At 40.8% G+C, this 18,244-nt stretch overlaps 1 protein-coding gene across 1 annotated transcript; it reads left to right on the forward strand.

Moving 5' to 3' along the window:
• Positions 1 to 1,033: 1,033 nt before the first annotated feature.
• LOC101740053 (radial spoke head protein 6 homolog A) lies at positions 1,034 to 18,242 on the forward strand. The gene is made up of 14 exons (XM_038020319.2): positions 1,034 to 1,255; positions 1,828 to 2,017; positions 2,503 to 2,628; positions 3,537 to 3,625; positions 4,408 to 4,495; positions 10,995 to 11,079; positions 11,964 to 12,097; positions 12,907 to 13,026; positions 13,873 to 14,023; positions 14,294 to 14,439; positions 15,590 to 15,692; positions 16,149 to 16,260; positions 16,890 to 17,034; positions 18,041 to 18,242. Exons 1-14 carry the CDS (start codon positions 1,116 to 1,118, stop codon positions 18,131 to 18,133), a joined length of 1,722 nt encoding a protein of 573 aa, XP_037876247.1. The 5' UTR covers positions 1,034 to 1,115; the 3' UTR covers positions 18,134 to 18,242.
• The last annotated feature ends 2 nt before the right edge of the window (positions 18,243 to 18,244 follow it).

Genomic DNA, 18,244 nt, shown 5'->3' on the forward strand with positions numbered 1-18,244 from the left:
TCTAATTTTATTTTTGTTGTAGAGCGTTACCTGCACGTCATTCCTCCCGATCCACTAACGGTGCTTTTAGGTACCTCAAGCACCGGTCATCGTTCACGTCGAACCCGTCGCTTGCGAGGTAGGGCTCGGCGACTAAATTAACCCACAGACATAGCCCACTAAGTTTCTCGCCGGATCTTCTCAGTAGGTCGCATTTCCGATTCGGTGGTAGATTCTGCGAAGCACAGCTCTTCCTAGGGTTCGTGTTAACAACGTCGTCAGGCTTGAGCCCCGTGAGCTCACCTACTAGATACGGTTACGCTGAAATAGCCTCTTAAGGCTAAGGTAGGGAAAAAAAAGCGTTATCTGTGTGCGACGAAAAACTAACATCCGGTATTTATGGAGATTAAATCTCAATCAGGTAATGTGCGACAGATATAACGCTCTACGAAGTAAAAATTAACCTTCTCTTCCCCACGGTCGATGTGCAATATTTATCGCCGGGTACTGTACTTGGCGCGGAATTCAAATTGTTCATTGATCAGGATACATTTGAGGTGGCGAATTTTCAAAAGCGTTTACGTTACAATTCGTACAATTTGCCTCTCGCTGGGAGGAGGCTGATCTGACGGTACCTTTCTCCAAGGGTATCCCCTATAAGCAATATTATTAGCTTGGTACAATTGTCTTATTTATGTTTATCTCATTTCAATTACGTTCCTCGGGTACTAAATACAGTTAATGTCTTAAGATGGGTGCCAGAATTTAGCTTATAGGGCGACAATGTAATTTATGGGGACAATAAAATTGTTGTACAGTAGGTTGGGAGCATTTTGCGGTTGCGTTAGCTCTTATGTATCTAGAGAATGGTCCATATGTTGTGAGGGTCTAGGCATCCGAGAAAAGGACTGATGCAATACGATTTTTCAAGGAATTTCAGATGTTACCGAAAGCAAAGGCCTAATATGTAAAAGCTTTAACTCTTATCTAAAAAGTTTAGGACCTTCAATAATTTGTAAATCAACGTGTTTGTCAAATATATTGTCTATAATAACAGTGATTTACTGTCAATAATTAATGTGAATTGATGATTTTTTGTATTAATCTTCGTTCTGGATTTACCATAAATAATTAAGATGGAAAAGAACTTATGCGATTACATGCTAGAGCCGGATATTATAGCGGCCACTGAAAATGTTATGCCAGATCTTAATAATGATTTGGTATTAGCGAAAAACTTCTTAAAGCAGCAGAGTGCAGCGACTGGAGACACATTGTACGGCTATTCTAACCTTTGATTTTACCTGTTTACGAAAATCTACCCTATACATATTGTTTTTAAATATCCATTTCTCTGCTTCAGAATTTTTCAATAGATTCAGTAGATGCGTATTTGAAATTACTGGTGGTAGGACATCTTGTGAGTCCGCACGGGTAGGTACCACCACCCTGCCTATTTCTGCCGTGAAGCAGTAATACGTTTCGGTTTGAAGGGCGGGGCAGCCGTTGTAACTATACTGAGACCTTAGAACTCATATCTCAAGGTGAGCGGCGCATTTACGTCGTAGATGTCTATGGACTCCTGTAACCACTTAACACCAGGATTTTGTCATTCGGAGACTCGCCTTAGAGAGCTCTCCACTTCAGACACAAGTTTTGATCGTCTCTCTTGCACCACGCTCCGAGAGAGACTCTGATGGCCGATATATCGCGCATCCCCCGTGCTGTCATCCGCATAGCAATGCATGCCATCTATAGACAGCATGTCATTGATAAACAGGAGTGGGCTGTGAGCTCGTCCACCCATCTAAGCAATAAAAAAATAATGTTAGCAAAACCTTCTTCTAGATACGATCATTTGGTTGACGTGGTCCAAAAGATCCTGTCCCAGAAACCACCGGATGTGGTGGACCATTTCGAGCAGTACTCTTGGCAGGTGAAGCAGGAAAAGTTTCGACCGAACTTCGATCTGCTAAACGATGTTTATCTGTCTCCTCCGCAGCTGGCAGTCGTCAGAAGAATAGAGGAGATGTTTCGGGTAGGAACAGTAAAGCGGCAGATTTAAGAAGCTAATTTTATTTATTGCATTTATATAAAGAATAAAAAAAAAGTAGTTTAAAAAAACTTAAAAACACGCTTTATATAAAATTCAACTAAAAAATAGAAAATAAATTTTAATCAATTTAAATTGAAAATAGTGTAAAAAAATATATAATTTATTTGTGTGTAAAAAGCATTTCAGGTAAAGCTAATATAAAACGTGTAATGACTTTGTTTCATTTCAATTTTGTTAGAAGATCTGATCTTAAGAGATCGTGATCCGTTTGAAGGACCACACAGTAGGTAAATGGCTACACGATAAATTTCTTTCAGCCTTCAATCGATGAGGTTAACGTCCATTAGCATTTGTGATTTTGGCTGTTAAATATATTGCAGAACTAATTCAGCAGTAATACTTGCAGTCGTTGCTCTGTGTCAAACTCGTCTATCGTCAGCTTTTGTAATATCATTCTTACTTTTAAGCTGGTAAAAAGCAAGGCCGAAAAAGCTGAAGATATGGATGAAGAGGAACAGGAATTGGACCTGGAAGAAGACAACGTGAAGCCCAGGATTGCGGACCTTATTGACAGCAATTATTATTTCAAGGAGGTAACATGACCAGCCCTATTTCATTTATAGTTACATAATAGTACATAACAGTAACATAGTTAAGTAACAGTTTTGATTGAGATTATTACACTGTCTTATTCATTTATCCTTGCGATAATAACGACCGGAACTCCCTGCTATTGGATTAATTGAATTGGGCATTGGATTAATTCACACTGCGTTCCAAGAGCTCATTTTGCTGTGTTTCACAAACTGGTATACGCTTTTCTCCTAGGCTTTGTACCGGCTTTTTGAAGTATCGTATTGAATATGTACTCTCATAAATAACTGTTTTTGAGTAATAGAACAACTAATTTCTCCTACCAGGCCTAAAGTTCGACATTGTAAAAAACTTAGCACCCGTGGAACACCGAGCCGGGGTCTAGGGGGGAAGCCCCGGTGGGGTTCAGGGGGAATCCCTGGCGGAGGGTTGGGGGGCGGAGCCCCCCTACTTATAAAAAAACAATTTAACTGTTTTTTTTATTTTTAAATAAACTACTAATAATTGAATAAGAACTGTATGATGAACTCATCTTTGTTTAATACTTCACTATTAAATTTTATTGCCTTTTGTTTATTTCACTTTTACACTAAACACAATATTGCAAAATTACCCGAGCACAACAATGGCGGAGAATTTTAGGTGCGTGAGAGCAGACGTAGACACCAACGCGCATGCGCACTTGTCAGTACCCAGGGAGAAAAAGTTAGACTTTCTTCCCTGTACAGCGGGACGAAAGCCGAACTTTCGGCGTCGGTAGGAGAAAAACTAATTTATTCATGACCTAGCAAAGAAAAAAAAAATAGATTAGACGAGTTTATAGTAAAAAATTTACATATTATGGAAATAGTTGGTCATGCATTTTATTTTTCACTTTAAGTGTTTATTCTGTTTTATTCTCAACTAGTGTGGATTCGGTCTTCCGGATAGCGAATGCTACGCGGTTTACATAGCTCTAAACATGTTGGCCATTAAAGAGCCCGTATCTACAGTCAGGTTAGCAACAATAGTATTTTATTATTCTTTTTCGAGATTAAATCACGCAATTGCGCGGGAACCTCGAAGGAGGTTTGGCCCCTGTCTTGGTGAAACTGGAAAGGCCTTCGGGTCATCAGTAATCCTTCAGTCATAAAGAAAGTTTAGACCAAAAATAGGTAACAGGTACTTACTATAGGAACCAGAGATTTTTTTTATTTTTTATTTATTTATTTTTTATTGCTAGATGAATGGACGAGCTCGCAGCCCACCTGGTGTTAAGTGGTTACTGGAGCCCATAGACATCCACAACGTAAATGCGCCACCCACCTTGAGATATAAGTTCTAAGGTCTCAAGTATAGTTACAACGGCTGCCCCACCCTTCAAACCGAAACGCATTACTGCTTCACGGCAGAAATAGGCAGGGTGGTGGTACCCACCCGCGCGGACTCACAAGAGGTCCTACCACCAGTAATTGATTTGACACATTAAAATATAGGTAATTATGGAATAGTAGCACACAAACTTGTGTGTCACACGAAAGCCAAGCTGCTCGATAATAATTACTGTACCACAGGGTCTGTCAATCATTAAAATAAAGTTTTTTTGTGTCGTTTTAGACGAGCAGACGATCTAAAATGTAACCCTGGAAGTGTTCACTGGTGCTCATAGACATCACAACGGGAATGTCGCCACTCAATAAAGTTAATGTCTCAATTGTAATGTTCAACTGCTCTCGGATAAGAACTCGTGGCACGACTAAGCCGATAAAATATTTTAATAGTTTAATTCTAACAAACAGATTCTTCGGCAAGATTTATGGTACAAAAGAAAACTATTACGTTGCTGAAACCGAATTGACTTTGGAAGAATTAGACCGAAGGATCCGGGTAAAAGCTTGGCATTAAGTTTACAGTCGTCGCGGCGTAATGGATAAGAATTTCGTATTATCGAACTCTTTTTTGACTCGTATCGAGCGTTTCTATTGCTAGCTTGCTAGACCGTTAGTTCACCTATCAGCCAGCCCCTTAGTTTATCAGCAATTAGGTATAGGAAATGGTGAAATTTACGTCGATACATTCAATATATGTACCGACATGTATCTAGTCGATATTAAGCTAATAAAAACGTTTGAAAATAACATATTGTAAAAGAAAATGTAGCCCTAAATATTTGGATATTTTTTTTATATTTGCTTTGCTTCTTCAGCAAAGTTGTCTTAGCGGTTTGAAGACTGGGGCAAACGTTATGCAACACTACAACTGGGTGTTAATTATCTATACAGATAACCCTCCTGTAACACGGTACAACACGATAACGAGATTTTTATTTAAAATTAGTTGAGATGTTTCATTTAGAAAAAATCTTTCCTTTTTGTACTGGCTTCTAGGTTTCACACAACACGGGTCTTTGTAGGAACGTATCTACCGCGTTATAGAGGGTTACCTATATAAGTATGTCGGCGCACGTCAGGGACGGCTGAGCGGTAGGTTCCGTCATCGCTCGTATTCGATTGAACTCAGTTTAGTCAATAAAACTTTTCAATAATAATTATTGAAACTCAACACACACAACTTTCACAATGACAGGGTAAACCGACAGTTTCGTTGCATATACCGACAGACCGACTGACTGACTGACTGACTGACTGACTGACTGTCAGAGATTCACTGACTGAGACGGACGGAATCACTGTCTGACACGAATGCCACGACTCTGTCCACGTACCGCCATTTTATACTGTGGCGTTACGGAGTCTACCCTTCATTTTGTGATATTTATCAAAACAACATTTCATCATTTAAAATAACAATCAAAACCACCGTCTTAATATTACTAAAAGTCGTTATCCACGACACGGCCATTCTGACATGTCACACGTCCCTGTGTGACGCTCCTGCAAGGAAAACAACCTTCTGCAATATCTAACAGGTTTCGTCTCGGCCACTCCTGATACATTCATGATTGAGGATTGGGATTCGTTTCATTACAAACCATAACGTTAGCTTTCAACAAGATCTTTAACAGACTATGTTAACCTGTGTGAGTAGATAACTTAATTACCCAACTATTAGTGACACACTATACAACTGAAAAATTTCATTAATGCTCAATAAGCATTAGAAACCCGAGTTATTACAAAACAACTCAATCTGAGCAGTATTTCATCAGTATTATGTATCAACCACAAACTATCGTTACAATTACTTCCATCTAGTGAGAGTAACTCATGCCACCTATATCGAGTGACGATAACCCAATTCAAGTGCCACCTCCATCGAGTAGCTCTTGACTACTTATTGCCTCCATTCGGCAAATAAGTGGGACCTCCATCCGGTACCCAACTTCAACACAAAACACTAATGCCTCCATCCGGCACGCAAGTGGAACTTCCATCCAGTACCCACTTCAACCATAAAACACATCGCAATGCCTCCATCCGGTAATAAAACGAACACACCTAAATCGAGCGAGGTGTTCAATTACCAGTCATAAATAACACTGAATACTGTTCTTTACTAATCACACAAAATAGGACAACAAAATCCTTACTTTAATCAGTCAGTTGTATCGTGGTCGTTTGATCCTACATCTTCTACATCACTAGTGTCAACAAAATCGTATAGAACGCTCCTGGCCTGGCTGCCGGCGCAGCTAGTGGCATTGCCATCCACATTATCATTAAAACAAATGATAAAACCAATACACATCACTTCACAATATAGAGTCAAGGTCATTAGTAGACCAACACAACAATAGTCTCCATTGAGACCCAGGTCTCCGCTGTACCAATCGATGGAGATACTCTCACCTCACTGATCAGTCTCGTCAGTAGCACTACTTAGAGGCAACCTTATGTAATCATAGGTTCTATTACCAGTTAAAGCAATCTGTCTTCATTTCAACAAAATTCAACATCGAATTTTACTAAATTTCCAATGTTCTGGTCTCGTCAAAGTTAATCTCTTACTTTCAGTATCATTTTAAGTAAAAACCTTTTGGGATATGGCACGTGAACTATAAAGAATTCGAAGGGGCTCGCCTCTGTTATTCTTATGGTAGAACAATTTAAAAAAAAACAAAATGTGTGCAATTCACACGTGGTAGAAGTGAAACCTTCCAAAATTAAAATACAATTATCCTAAACGTCTTAAGTAAATGTAAAATTTTGTCATTAGTAAATAATTGTAAGGTAGCGCCCTCTGTGAATTGATATTTTAATTTCACGTATAATCCTAAATTAAAATTCACTACAAGAGCTTTCATACACACGTTAGTATTAAAAAATCTCACAGATGGCGCTGTATTAAATAGTATGTTGTATATTTCTGTCTCATTCTTTGCTGGCTTCATCCTACACATTTTTGTATTTGTGTCTCTTACCTGTCGTTTTTTTTTTTTTTTTTCGTTGCATCCGGTTTGAAATCACAACGATTCTAAAGAGGTTTTCACTTCAAAAGATGTAAGGCTTCTAGCACTTCTTGTCAAGAACAATTCCATGAGCTCATCGCGAGCTTGGTCATCAATAACGCAAGTCTGGGCTTCGAATAAGGACACTAGATTTAAGAGTTCTATTTCGCTGAATGCTCAATCTCACTGAACCGATTAAAACAACTATCAGGTAGTACATTACATACAATAGGTAAGCAATAAACCATCGCATAGGATTTGTTCCGTACAGTTTTGAGTCAAAACAACAGAAACCTTTTATGAGAACCATCGTATAAAATTGCTGAATTATGAAGTTACTACTAATAGATTTCTTGACAAGAGAGCATTTGGCACCAGAATCCAAATAAAAATAATACGACTCACCAGATTGTTCTTATTTACCAAAAATACCGATATTACGCAGCTACCGGCACGTCGCTCCGCTCGGCCGGTGAATAGTTGACCCATCGAGCGCCGACAGACTGTGCTTGCGTCCCATATCTCGTATTGGCTGCAGCAATCACGTTTTGATTGCGACATGGTCTTCCTGATTGTACATGTCCTCGTGTGATGGTTAACATACAATCAAAAACATCCACGAGAACACTTGTTCCGCTCGATCACTCCTGACTACACTTTACGACTTATCGGAAAATTTAAAGTCATCAAAGCTTTAAACTGTTTTAATACCATTTTAACCAAATCAAACAATAGGGTATACAAAGTTCACTATTCAGCAGCCAGAGCACGTACCACAGTCGTTCATCAAACTTCAAATTTACTCTGTACAAATCAGGCATAGCTTACAGGAACTCAGATCAAAGAAAACTTCCGAGTAAAAATATCTAACGCCACGGCTCTCCAGCCGACCAGCAATCGCAATTGCCCTCATGATGCGCACAGCGTGGATCGCCCGTGTGCATCACCCGCTGACTACACACGATGGTCTTTACAGACCCCGACCTCCGCCAGAGCCAAACGCGCACCGCGCACCCACGGACTACTTGAGTTGCCTCAAGAGACACCGATTTCTACCGGGCTACGACTACGTAATAGCTACTGGTACGGTCGAACACAATACGGCCGATAGACTATCCTTACTCGAGTTTTCACCACAATCTAAGCTTGCTCTTCATCATCATCATTTACATCAACCTCGACTGGTATGTGTCATGCTGGCATTTTTCTTAGCCTATCATGTGGGTATTTGTAAGTACGTTTTGAATTTAAAGCTTTCAATGTGTAACGGTCACCATCCAATACTTCAACTACTTTAAACGGCCCTTTAAACTTCGTATCTAATTTCGTTTGATTACGCTCTTCGTTTTAATGTATAGACGAGCTCACAGCCCACCTTGTGTTAAGTGGTTACTAGAACCCATAGACATCCACAGCGTAAACGCACCACACACCTTGAGATAGAAGTTCTAAGGTCTCAGTATAGTTATAACCGCTGTCCCACCCTTCAAACCGAAATACACCACTGCTTCACGGCAGAAATAGGCAGGGTGATGGTACCCGTGCGGTCGACGGCACTATACGGAGCACCCGTCTGGTGCCACGCTCTTACCCATGAGAACGTCGCCGCGCTGCGACGCCGGTAGCGCGCGATCGCAGTCAGAGTTATTCAAGGATACCTCACAGTCTCCTACGAGGCGGCGCGCCCTAGCGCAAGTGCAGCCGGAGCGCGGGGGCTCCAATCTCGGCAGTCCGTGCTGGAGGCGTGGTCTCGTCGTTTGGCGGACCCGTCGGCCGGCCTCCGTACCGTCGAGGCGATCTGCCCGGTTCTCGCGGACTGGCTGGGCCGCGACCGCGGAAGTCTCATCTCCGGCTACCTGTGCAGACTCACAAGACATTTTACCACCATGCAAACTTCTTACCGCAGCAAATCTTACCAGCCACCACGCACACTACAATTTTACGGGTTCCACCTCTCCTACACGATGTTACTCCCACACTGAGGAAGCCAACCGCGAACACTTGTCAAGCACGCACAAGCACGCACTTCACCGGAAAAACCTGCATCCGCCAGCGGAACCCGAACGCCGCCGCATCGCCAGACACGAACGCACCGGACGTCTTATCTTACAGGTCACGACGACTTCAGATGTGTCAATTTTTCTTCCCCACGGAAACTTGCTTGCTTTCTTGTTTGCTTGCTTGCTGGAGCCCGAAGTCATCGAACGTGTAGTGTTATTGGTATTGAATCTAGTATATTCTAAAATTTCAGCGACAATTCACAGTCTCATGTCCTGGTTTACTGCACTAGTGCCATGTAACTCTAGCAGAAGTCAGCCGCTTAAAATAACTCTTGTCGGAACTACCCACTCGTCATTGAGATTTGCACTTGCCTTAATTTCTTGCAATAGCTTGTTACGTGTTGTATTTCCGCTAGTAAATGCCATGTGATGAAGTCGACAGTCAAACTGGGCAACATGAGCCAGAACGTAAGATGTGACGATTTCTTCGTGGCTCAGATCTTCCATCGAGGTAACAGAGACGTTATTACACGACTTACGTATGCTGCATTCACGCTCTTGTGGCGTACCACTACTAGTATTCTGATCTGCATCATGTTTTTTTTGCTGTACTTCGAACATGTTCAAACACGTCACGCCAGTGAGAGTAGAGTCCTGATCTCACTTCTGATGTCGGCGCACGTCAGGGACGGCTGAGCGGTAGGTTCCGTCATCGCTCGTATTCGATTGAACTCAGTTTAGTCAATAAAACTTTTCAATAATAATTATTGAAACTCAACACACACAACTTTCACAATGACAGGGTAAACCGACAGTTTCGTTGCATATACCGACAGACCGACAGACCGACTGACTGACTGACTGACTGTCAGAGATTCACTGACTGAGACGGACGGAATCACTGTCTGACACGAATGCCACGACTCTGTCCACGTACCGCCATTTTATACTGTGGCGTTACGGAGTCTACCCTTCATTTTGTGATATTTATCAAAACAACATTTCATCATTTAAAATAATAATCAAAACCACCGTCTTAATATTACTAAAAGTCGTTATCCACGACAAGTATATGTATATTTAAAAGTATATATACGCATGTGTACCCGAATGTGGTTCCCCTAGTACAGGAAATCCTAATTTGGGGCCCAATGACCGTGCGTGACTTGTTCCCGGTTATTATTATAATATTATTAATATGATTGTGATTTCGGTCTTAAGTCTCAAGTTAAGTGACGGTATTCCCGTAGTCAAGTCTATAGGACCTGGTAAATTGCTAGGTTTTACTTGTTAAGGCTCAATATAATATGTCTATATAAGGTGTCTATATAATACTTACATATATAACTATATCTTTTTAGAGTTAAGTGGTTCTGTTTTCTTTGTTTTTATTGTTTAGACGGATGAACGAACTCTCGACCCGCCTGATATTAAGTGATTACCGAAGCCATGGACGTCGACAACGTAAGTTCCACCACCCAACTTACGACATAGTCGCAGTTCTATGGTACATCGGCTGCCCCACTCTTCCACTGGAACGCATTACTGCTTCGCGGCAAAAATAGTCACAATGATGGCACCTTAAAACTGGTTCCACAGATAATCACTTCACTTCGCCTTACTGGTGGTAGGACCTCTTGTGAGTCCGCACGGGTAGGTACCACCACCCTGCCTATTTCTGCTGTGAAGCGTTTCGGTTTGAAGGGTGGGGCAGCCGTTGTAACTATACTTCTCAAGGTGGGTGGCGCATTTACGTTGTAGATGTCTATGGGCTCCAGTAACCACTTAACACCAGGTGGGTTGTGAGCTCGTCCACCCATCTAAGCAATAAAAAAAAGAACCTGCCCATGTGCGTGTATAGTCAATGAAACACATGATTGTAAGTAGCTTGCTGCTGCCATAGAATATATCTTCAATCAATAATTGCTAATATGGGACCGAAATCGTATCGATGTAAAGCTGGTTTGATATTTATTAGGAGTTTGAACTGAAAGACATGCCTGGTGAAGGCGAGGGGATTGAAGAAGGACAAATGCAAGTTGCCGAAGAACAGAAAGAGATGCGTTGGTGTCTATTTAATTTATAAACAAAAGGTAGTGGCTTGGCTCTGCCCCTGGCATTGCTGAAGTCCATGGGCGACGGTAACCACTCACCATCAGATGGGCCGTATGCTCCTCTGCCTACAGGGGCAATAAAAATAATAATACATAAATTAAGGTATTGGATATTCCCCAAGCGCCATGACATGTCTTTCCTCAAACGAGGCTTGCAGGGTAGTCAGCGGTAGGCAGCGACTTGGCTGTGCTCCTGGCATTGCTGAGGTCCATGAGCAACGGTAAGCACTTGCGATCAGGTGGGCCGTCGCCTAAAAAGCTCGTCTGCCTAAAAAGGTAATAAACAAAGTCTTCAGCTTAGCGAAAATGAGGTTATATTTCGTAACAGGATTCGATCGCCTTTATGAGTATTAATCAAGTTATTAAAAAAAAACATACTTTTATATAACGCGAGCCTTAAAGTGTTCGACGTGTCGGAAAACGTAAAATGAAAATAATAAACGCCAGATTTATTAACTTTTGGGAGAATCTACATTATTATAAAGATTGCGCTTGCGACCACCACCACCCTGCCTATTTCAGCCGTCAAGCAGTAATGCGTATCGGTTTGAAGGGTGAGGCAGCCGTTGTAACTATACTGAGACCTTAAAACTTATATCTCGAGGTGGATGGCGCATTTACGTTATAGATGTCTATGGGCTCCAGTAACCAATTAACATCAGGTGGGCTGTGAGCTCGTCCACCCATCTAAGCAATAAATAAAAATAAAAATACTGCGTTGAAATATCATAAGCTCACTAGCATCGCAATAAGAATCCATATGATTATGGTATTTAAAATACAAGCTTATGATGGGATTCATTTGTAACCATCACATGTCTGTTTTTATCAAGTCGGAGAGGGTGAAGGTAAAGAAGAAAAGCCAAAAGAGCCTGTGCCTCCCAAGCTGCCTCCAGAGCCCGTGTCTACTTGGCAGCCGCCTCCCGAGATACCAGTCGAGAGACCCGGTCAAGGTGTTAATAAGAAGGTAATTGAGTTTTTAACACTAATTACACCAACACTTACTGATACCGATTTTCTACCATAGCGGGTAGATAAAGGTATACGACAGGTATTAGGTACCCAAAAAAACAAAAAAATTGTATAATAACTGTAGATTAATTGGTAAAAAAAAGTCATGAAGTCAAATGTGCAAAAGCAATAATATGACACGTGCATTTTCAATGCAAAAGTTCGAAATGGGTCGTTAGACCCGTTATGGTATGTTTAGTGTTAAAGAAAGTCTTAACAGTCTCAAACAAAACTAAACCATTAAATAGCAACAAGTTAAAATGTTCTCGTAAGTCGACACAGCAAGATGTATGGTCCTGAAGAGTTTGTTGTTATAATTGGGTTAACGATTCTTGAAAAGAAACTGCACAATTATTTGTCGTTTTTTTTATTGCTTACATGGGAGGACGAGCTCACAGCCCACCTGGTATTGAGTGGTTACTGGAGCCCATACACATGTACAACGTAAATGCCTTGAGATATAAGTTCTAAGGTCTCAATATAGTTACAAGGGTTGCCCCACCCTTCAAACCGAAACGCATTACTGTTTCACGGCAGATATAGGCAGGGCTACTCGTGCGGACTCATAAGACGTCCTACCACTAGTAAAAAAGGTCTCAAGTCAAAAAGTCTCAAAAAGCCTCAAGGTATGCAAAGGCTCAGGATTTTCCTTGAGGTGCTTCAGTTCCGATAGTCCATACTCGGATTATGAGTCCATGTTGTGTTACCTTAGTTTGTAAACTTCGTTACCTTTGATGTTCATTAAAACCAGATATTTTTTTAAAGGTGTTTTGGGTATGTAATCATCCAGGCGAACAGTGGATCTGTCTCCCGGATGTAACTCCTGATCAGATCAGAGTGGCCCGCCTCACTGTGCGTTGTATGACCGGAAATCTAGATGCTGAGGTGAGAAAATCGACTATTTTAAAAGTGAAACAAGTCAATTGTTGTAATTTCTACTTCACGATTAATCTCTTTTAATTGTAATATTTTTATGTATACAAAAATTATTGGTTCCAACTGTTGTACTATGTTTCTTATTTTAATATCAAGAGTTTTTAGCTAAAGTTATTAAATCATGTTGGAACTGGGGAGGATTTGTGTTTAGTGAGGGGTATTGCGTCGTTATTTGATATGTCACCGCTAATATATGAAGGAAAACATATTTTTTCTTTGTAACATAATACTGGAAGTACTGATTTTAAGTTTGAAAGCTAAATGGAATAATATTGTTCGAATTTTTAGCGAGAGGGACATTCCAAACTTGTATCAGGAACATTTCAATTTCGGTATCCGCAAGGCCGTCCACAGAAATAAAAGCAGCATTTTCGATTTTTGCGAGACCCTTTTAGACCGTGCAAGTGCCCTTGTCTATGGTTTAGAACTACTATTACTAAAAAAAATGGTGCGCGTCCAACTTGGTGCACATGTAAGAAGTGAAACTTCTTTTGCGGTGTGTAGTATTTTGGTTTTTTTCATTTTTCATCCTTAAATCAAATTTCTCTTATAATAGGGAATGCTGGGTATAAGAGAAACGACCTAGCTCGCTTCGTTCTTTCCCTCTCTCCAAGGTCGAGTGGTTTGCAAGACGTTCTGTTTATTTTCTCACTCTCGCTCATCCTAAATTGTTGTATCTTTTCTCTCTAGCTGTAACGAATTAAATGGGGTTACCGTGATTAATACCGTTCTAACGGACGTCTGTTCCATTACATTAAGATGAATAATAAGCGGATAATACTGTGTTCAATCAAGGTTCAATCGTTTCCGCCGTTTGAGGGAACAGAGCGGAATTATCTGCGCGCTCAACTAGCTCGGATCCAAGCCGGCACGTCCGTGTCTCCTCAGGGCTTCTACACTTTTGGTTCTGGTGAAGAAGAAGATATTGATTTGGAGGAAGGCGGGGGTCGGTAACAGTTAATACCTACTGTATATTAATCATAAGCGCTTAAGTCGCCTAACCTTCTTTTCTAAGCAAAATGGAAACCAATGGCATCTAGAGGTTATACGGACATATGACTTAAACTAGTAAAAGCCCTAAAGCGCTCCTTAGCATTTTGCTAATAAGCGACAGTCCCTGCAAAATACGAGGCTCTTTATCATGGTAAAAGCCGACACTTAATGATAAATATGCTATTATAAACACCAGTGGAAACGAATGTTTTCTTATGTTTAGGAGATTTAAATTTCAACCCCAATCCGTTTTACCACGGCCACTCGATGAAGGACCTGCTGGACTCGAGCCTCACGTACTGGGTGCATCATGGACGACATATACTGAAACAGGGTAGGACTCTCTGGTGGAATCCTAATGCTGGAATGGTTAGTTTCGTCGGTTTGATAAAAGTAAAATGTGGTGCGATCGGCGATCATACGAACGCAAGACATTTGACAGATGCCTGAATCTCGCTTACGATATTTTCAAGATAAGCTTGCATATGTACAAGTTCCGAACAACATTCGGGCCGTCGGTCTACCGAACAATATCACCCGCTCGGTGGAAGATCTTACCTTTGTCGTTATAGCCTACATTAGGTATTGTCAGGCCCTTTAACATCTTCGGGCACCGTGTCCAATATAGAGAGGAAGCTTCTTAGGAGTTTCTGTACTCTAGAACGGCTATGAGTAAGAAAATAACCTATGCCAAGCCACTAGCGAGGCAGTTAGAGAAGGCAGCGTCAATAATTATGGAGGAAGAAGAAGCACAATGCCGGAAATAAGTCTCTTGTTAAGAAAATCCCTTTTTACGTACAAAAACTACAGCGGAGACATTTATGTCGTTTTTTCTTTCTCGTGGAGTCTCGACCTGTATTATATAATATTTAAAGTTTTTGGGTAAATTATTTAAAGAAATCTTCTCGTGAAATGGTCCTATGTAATGCAAAAAACATTAAAACTAATGACAATACAGAAATGTTTAAAATTTTGGGTATGCGACAGTTTGCTTCTAATGTCGTGAATTATTTTAAAGATTTTAGTGCGATACTTATCATGTTGTCTGTCGTGTAGGTCACCGGTGCCCTACGTGGCACACTCGAGTAATTATGTCGATTTCTGTTACTATGTCTTAGACTTTGAGGTAACTTAGCGGAAAAAAAATTAAAGAAAAAAAAAGTTTTATTTCAAGACATCATAGTCTCATAGTGTGTTAGTATTACAACTAACTTAAGAACTAAGTTCGTATTTAAGCAAATCTATCAACTCCGTCCCTGGGAACCTCATCAAGCAACGTGTAGAACATGCAACTTTATGAACCTACCCAGGGTCGATCCATACAGTCTTTCTCCTAATAGCCCAATATTAATAATTAGTGTCTCAAGTGTCTTCGGATTCGTCTTTCCCAGAGCCTAATAGATGCTTCGGCGCCTTAGTAAGAAAATCAAACAGAGAAATCGACATAATCACTTCAGTGCAGCGGTGACCTACATGGCAATCAACGTGTTAAAGGCGTGTCTTATTTTCTGTGACGTAGGAAGAAGGTGAAGAAGAGGAAGAAGACGAAGGTCCTCCCCCGCTGGAGCCCGAGAGTGGTCCCCCGCTCTTCACGTCGCTGTCGGAAGACTCTAGGCTCGAAGGTGAGTTGCGTGTTAACCGGACGACTCACCTTGCACCTGAGGCTTGTTGCTACAGACACTCACAGACATCTCAATAAGAATGACGTCACCCGTCTTGAGATCTGCTGTCTCAACCAGTCGCCGTAAAAATAGGTCAAGACAACAGCGGTACCTAATCGCCCGTGCTTGTGTGATTGCGTAAATTTGTATTTTTTTTAATTGCTTACATTGGTGGACGAGCTCAGAAGTTAAGTGGTTTCCGGAGACCATAGGCAACTACAACGTAAATGCACCCATCTACTAGTATATTTGGCGGGTTTGATTTTTATTAAACGATTGTCTATTCCTTTACCCTAGAAGTCGTCTGTTAACACGTGTTAAAAAAGGTTAATGTATAGTTCTATACAATAACACGGGTTCATTCTTTTTTTTTATTTTTTTGTTGGATTTCATTTATGAATGGATTGTAACGGGCAGGTATGACGGCGTGGAGTGTCCGCAGCAGTTCGTCGCTGACGCCGGAGCGAGCGGTCGCCGCGCTCAGGAGCAACCTGTGGCCCGGAGCCGCCGCCTTCGCCACGTCCGGACAGTACGCATATCATTCGATAGTACAGATTTAATTCTATTTTGTGGTGCAAACTGCAGTACTCGGCCGAACGCACGAGTGACGTCATTTGAGGCCAAGTAAACGACAAGCCTAATTGCCTATTTCTGCCGTGCAGCAGTAATGCGTTTCGGTTTGAAGGGCGGGGCGGCCGTTGTAACTATACTGGGACCTTTAGAACTTATATCTCAAGGTGGGTGACGGCATTTACGTTGAAGATGTCTATGGGCTCCGGTAACCTTAACACCAAGTGGATTGTGAGCTCGTCCACCCACCTAAGCAATAAATATATAAAAAGTCGATTACAGGAAAAGTATAAAATATGGATTAGGAAAGATTTAAAACCAGTAGAGTGGAAAGAAATGAAGGAGGCCTTTGCCATACTTGAGCAAAAAAACGAAGTCGTCGATGTCATCGACTCGGCAGAGTCATTATGTTTATTATTTGTAAATATCCTTTTTGCGTTTGAATAAAGGCTTTTATTATTATAAACGGCAAGCCCGTAATTGAGATATTTTATAAATTCAGAGTTGCAAAAAATAACGAAAAGCAGTCAAAATAATTCAGATATGTTTAGAAATAATACCGTTTACATATTAATACTGTGTGTTTAGAAAGTCTGAATGTATGTACATCGGTTGGGGCTTGAAGTTCGATCCGCCGAACTACGGGCCGGCTCAGTTGCCGCGGCCGCAAGACGAGTACCCCATCGGGCCGGAGGTCATGGAGATGGCGGACCCCACCTTCGCCGACGAAGAGGTCCGACTCATTGCACTTTTTTTTTTGTAGTTTATGGCCTGGTATCTAGACCATTAGGCCAAGTCTTGAGTATTTTTATTCGATTTATTATAATTTCCTCACTGTATTTTTGGTGAATTTATATAGAGGCATGTAATAGGATCTATTTTTTAATATATCACTCAGCCGGCGGGAGAGATCTTGCACTGTCACTTGATTTTGCACTATGTCACTAATTTCAGTGACAAGAATCAATCTGTATTATTATCAATACTAGTGATTTCCCAGTAGTCGAGATTCGAATATAATTGAAATTATTAGTTTGAACATTATTATGGTTCTATTGTCATAGAGTAATATGTATAGTTCTTTAATCACAGATTTCGCCAAGACTATGCACTATAGACCAGGGGTGGCCAACCGGTAGATTGCTATCGACCGGTCGATCGTGGCAAGACAAAATATATAAATACAAAAAAACAGACTGCGCAACGTAATCACCAATTGCTACACGCATCATCTTCACCTTTTATCATTTGTTAATGCCATTAAGTCACATTATTTATCTTCTCTTCTACACAATAGTTCTCTTTTAGTATATAATTTCAAGTTTTTTTATCATTTTAATAAAAGAAGAAATGCTGCTTATTTGTATACTGAACTACATTGTTTCATCAAATTTCAAGAAAGGTCATTGGTAGTTCGCGGATTCTTTCGTCAGAAGACAGTAGATCTTGGTTCTAATCAAGTTGGCCACCCCTGCTATAAACAAATAATATTAAAGACAGACAAACTTAATCTCCTTTCAATTTGACCACAGACTTTAAATAATAACAGAAGTTTGACAATAAACAAAGTTTTTAAATATATGTAAGTAATATACCTAATTTAGGTTAATATTTTACTGGCGGTAGGACCTCTTGTGAGTCCGCACGGGTAGGTGACACCACCCTGCCTATTTCTGCCGTGAATGTGAAATTATGTGAAAATGAATTATGTACATAATGACTTTGTTGATTATTTGCAGGCCTACCGTATTGCGCACTTACCCCCTCCGCCCCCGCCTGTGTTGGAAGGAGAGGGAGAGGAGTTCGGAGAAGAAGAAGATGAAGAGGATTAGCATAACGGAGGCCGATTAAGTAGTCACTGAAGGAAGTTATTATTACATAATTAACAAGTCAATTACCTTTTATTTTTTGTAAATATACTTAATTTTATAGACGGCCATATT

The sequence above is a fragment of the Bombyx mori genome, chromosome 25, assembly GCF_030269925.1.
Source record: "Bombyx mori chromosome 25, ASM3026992v2".
Lineage (NCBI taxonomy): Eukaryota > Metazoa > Arthropoda > Insecta > Lepidoptera > Bombycidae > Bombyx > Bombyx mori.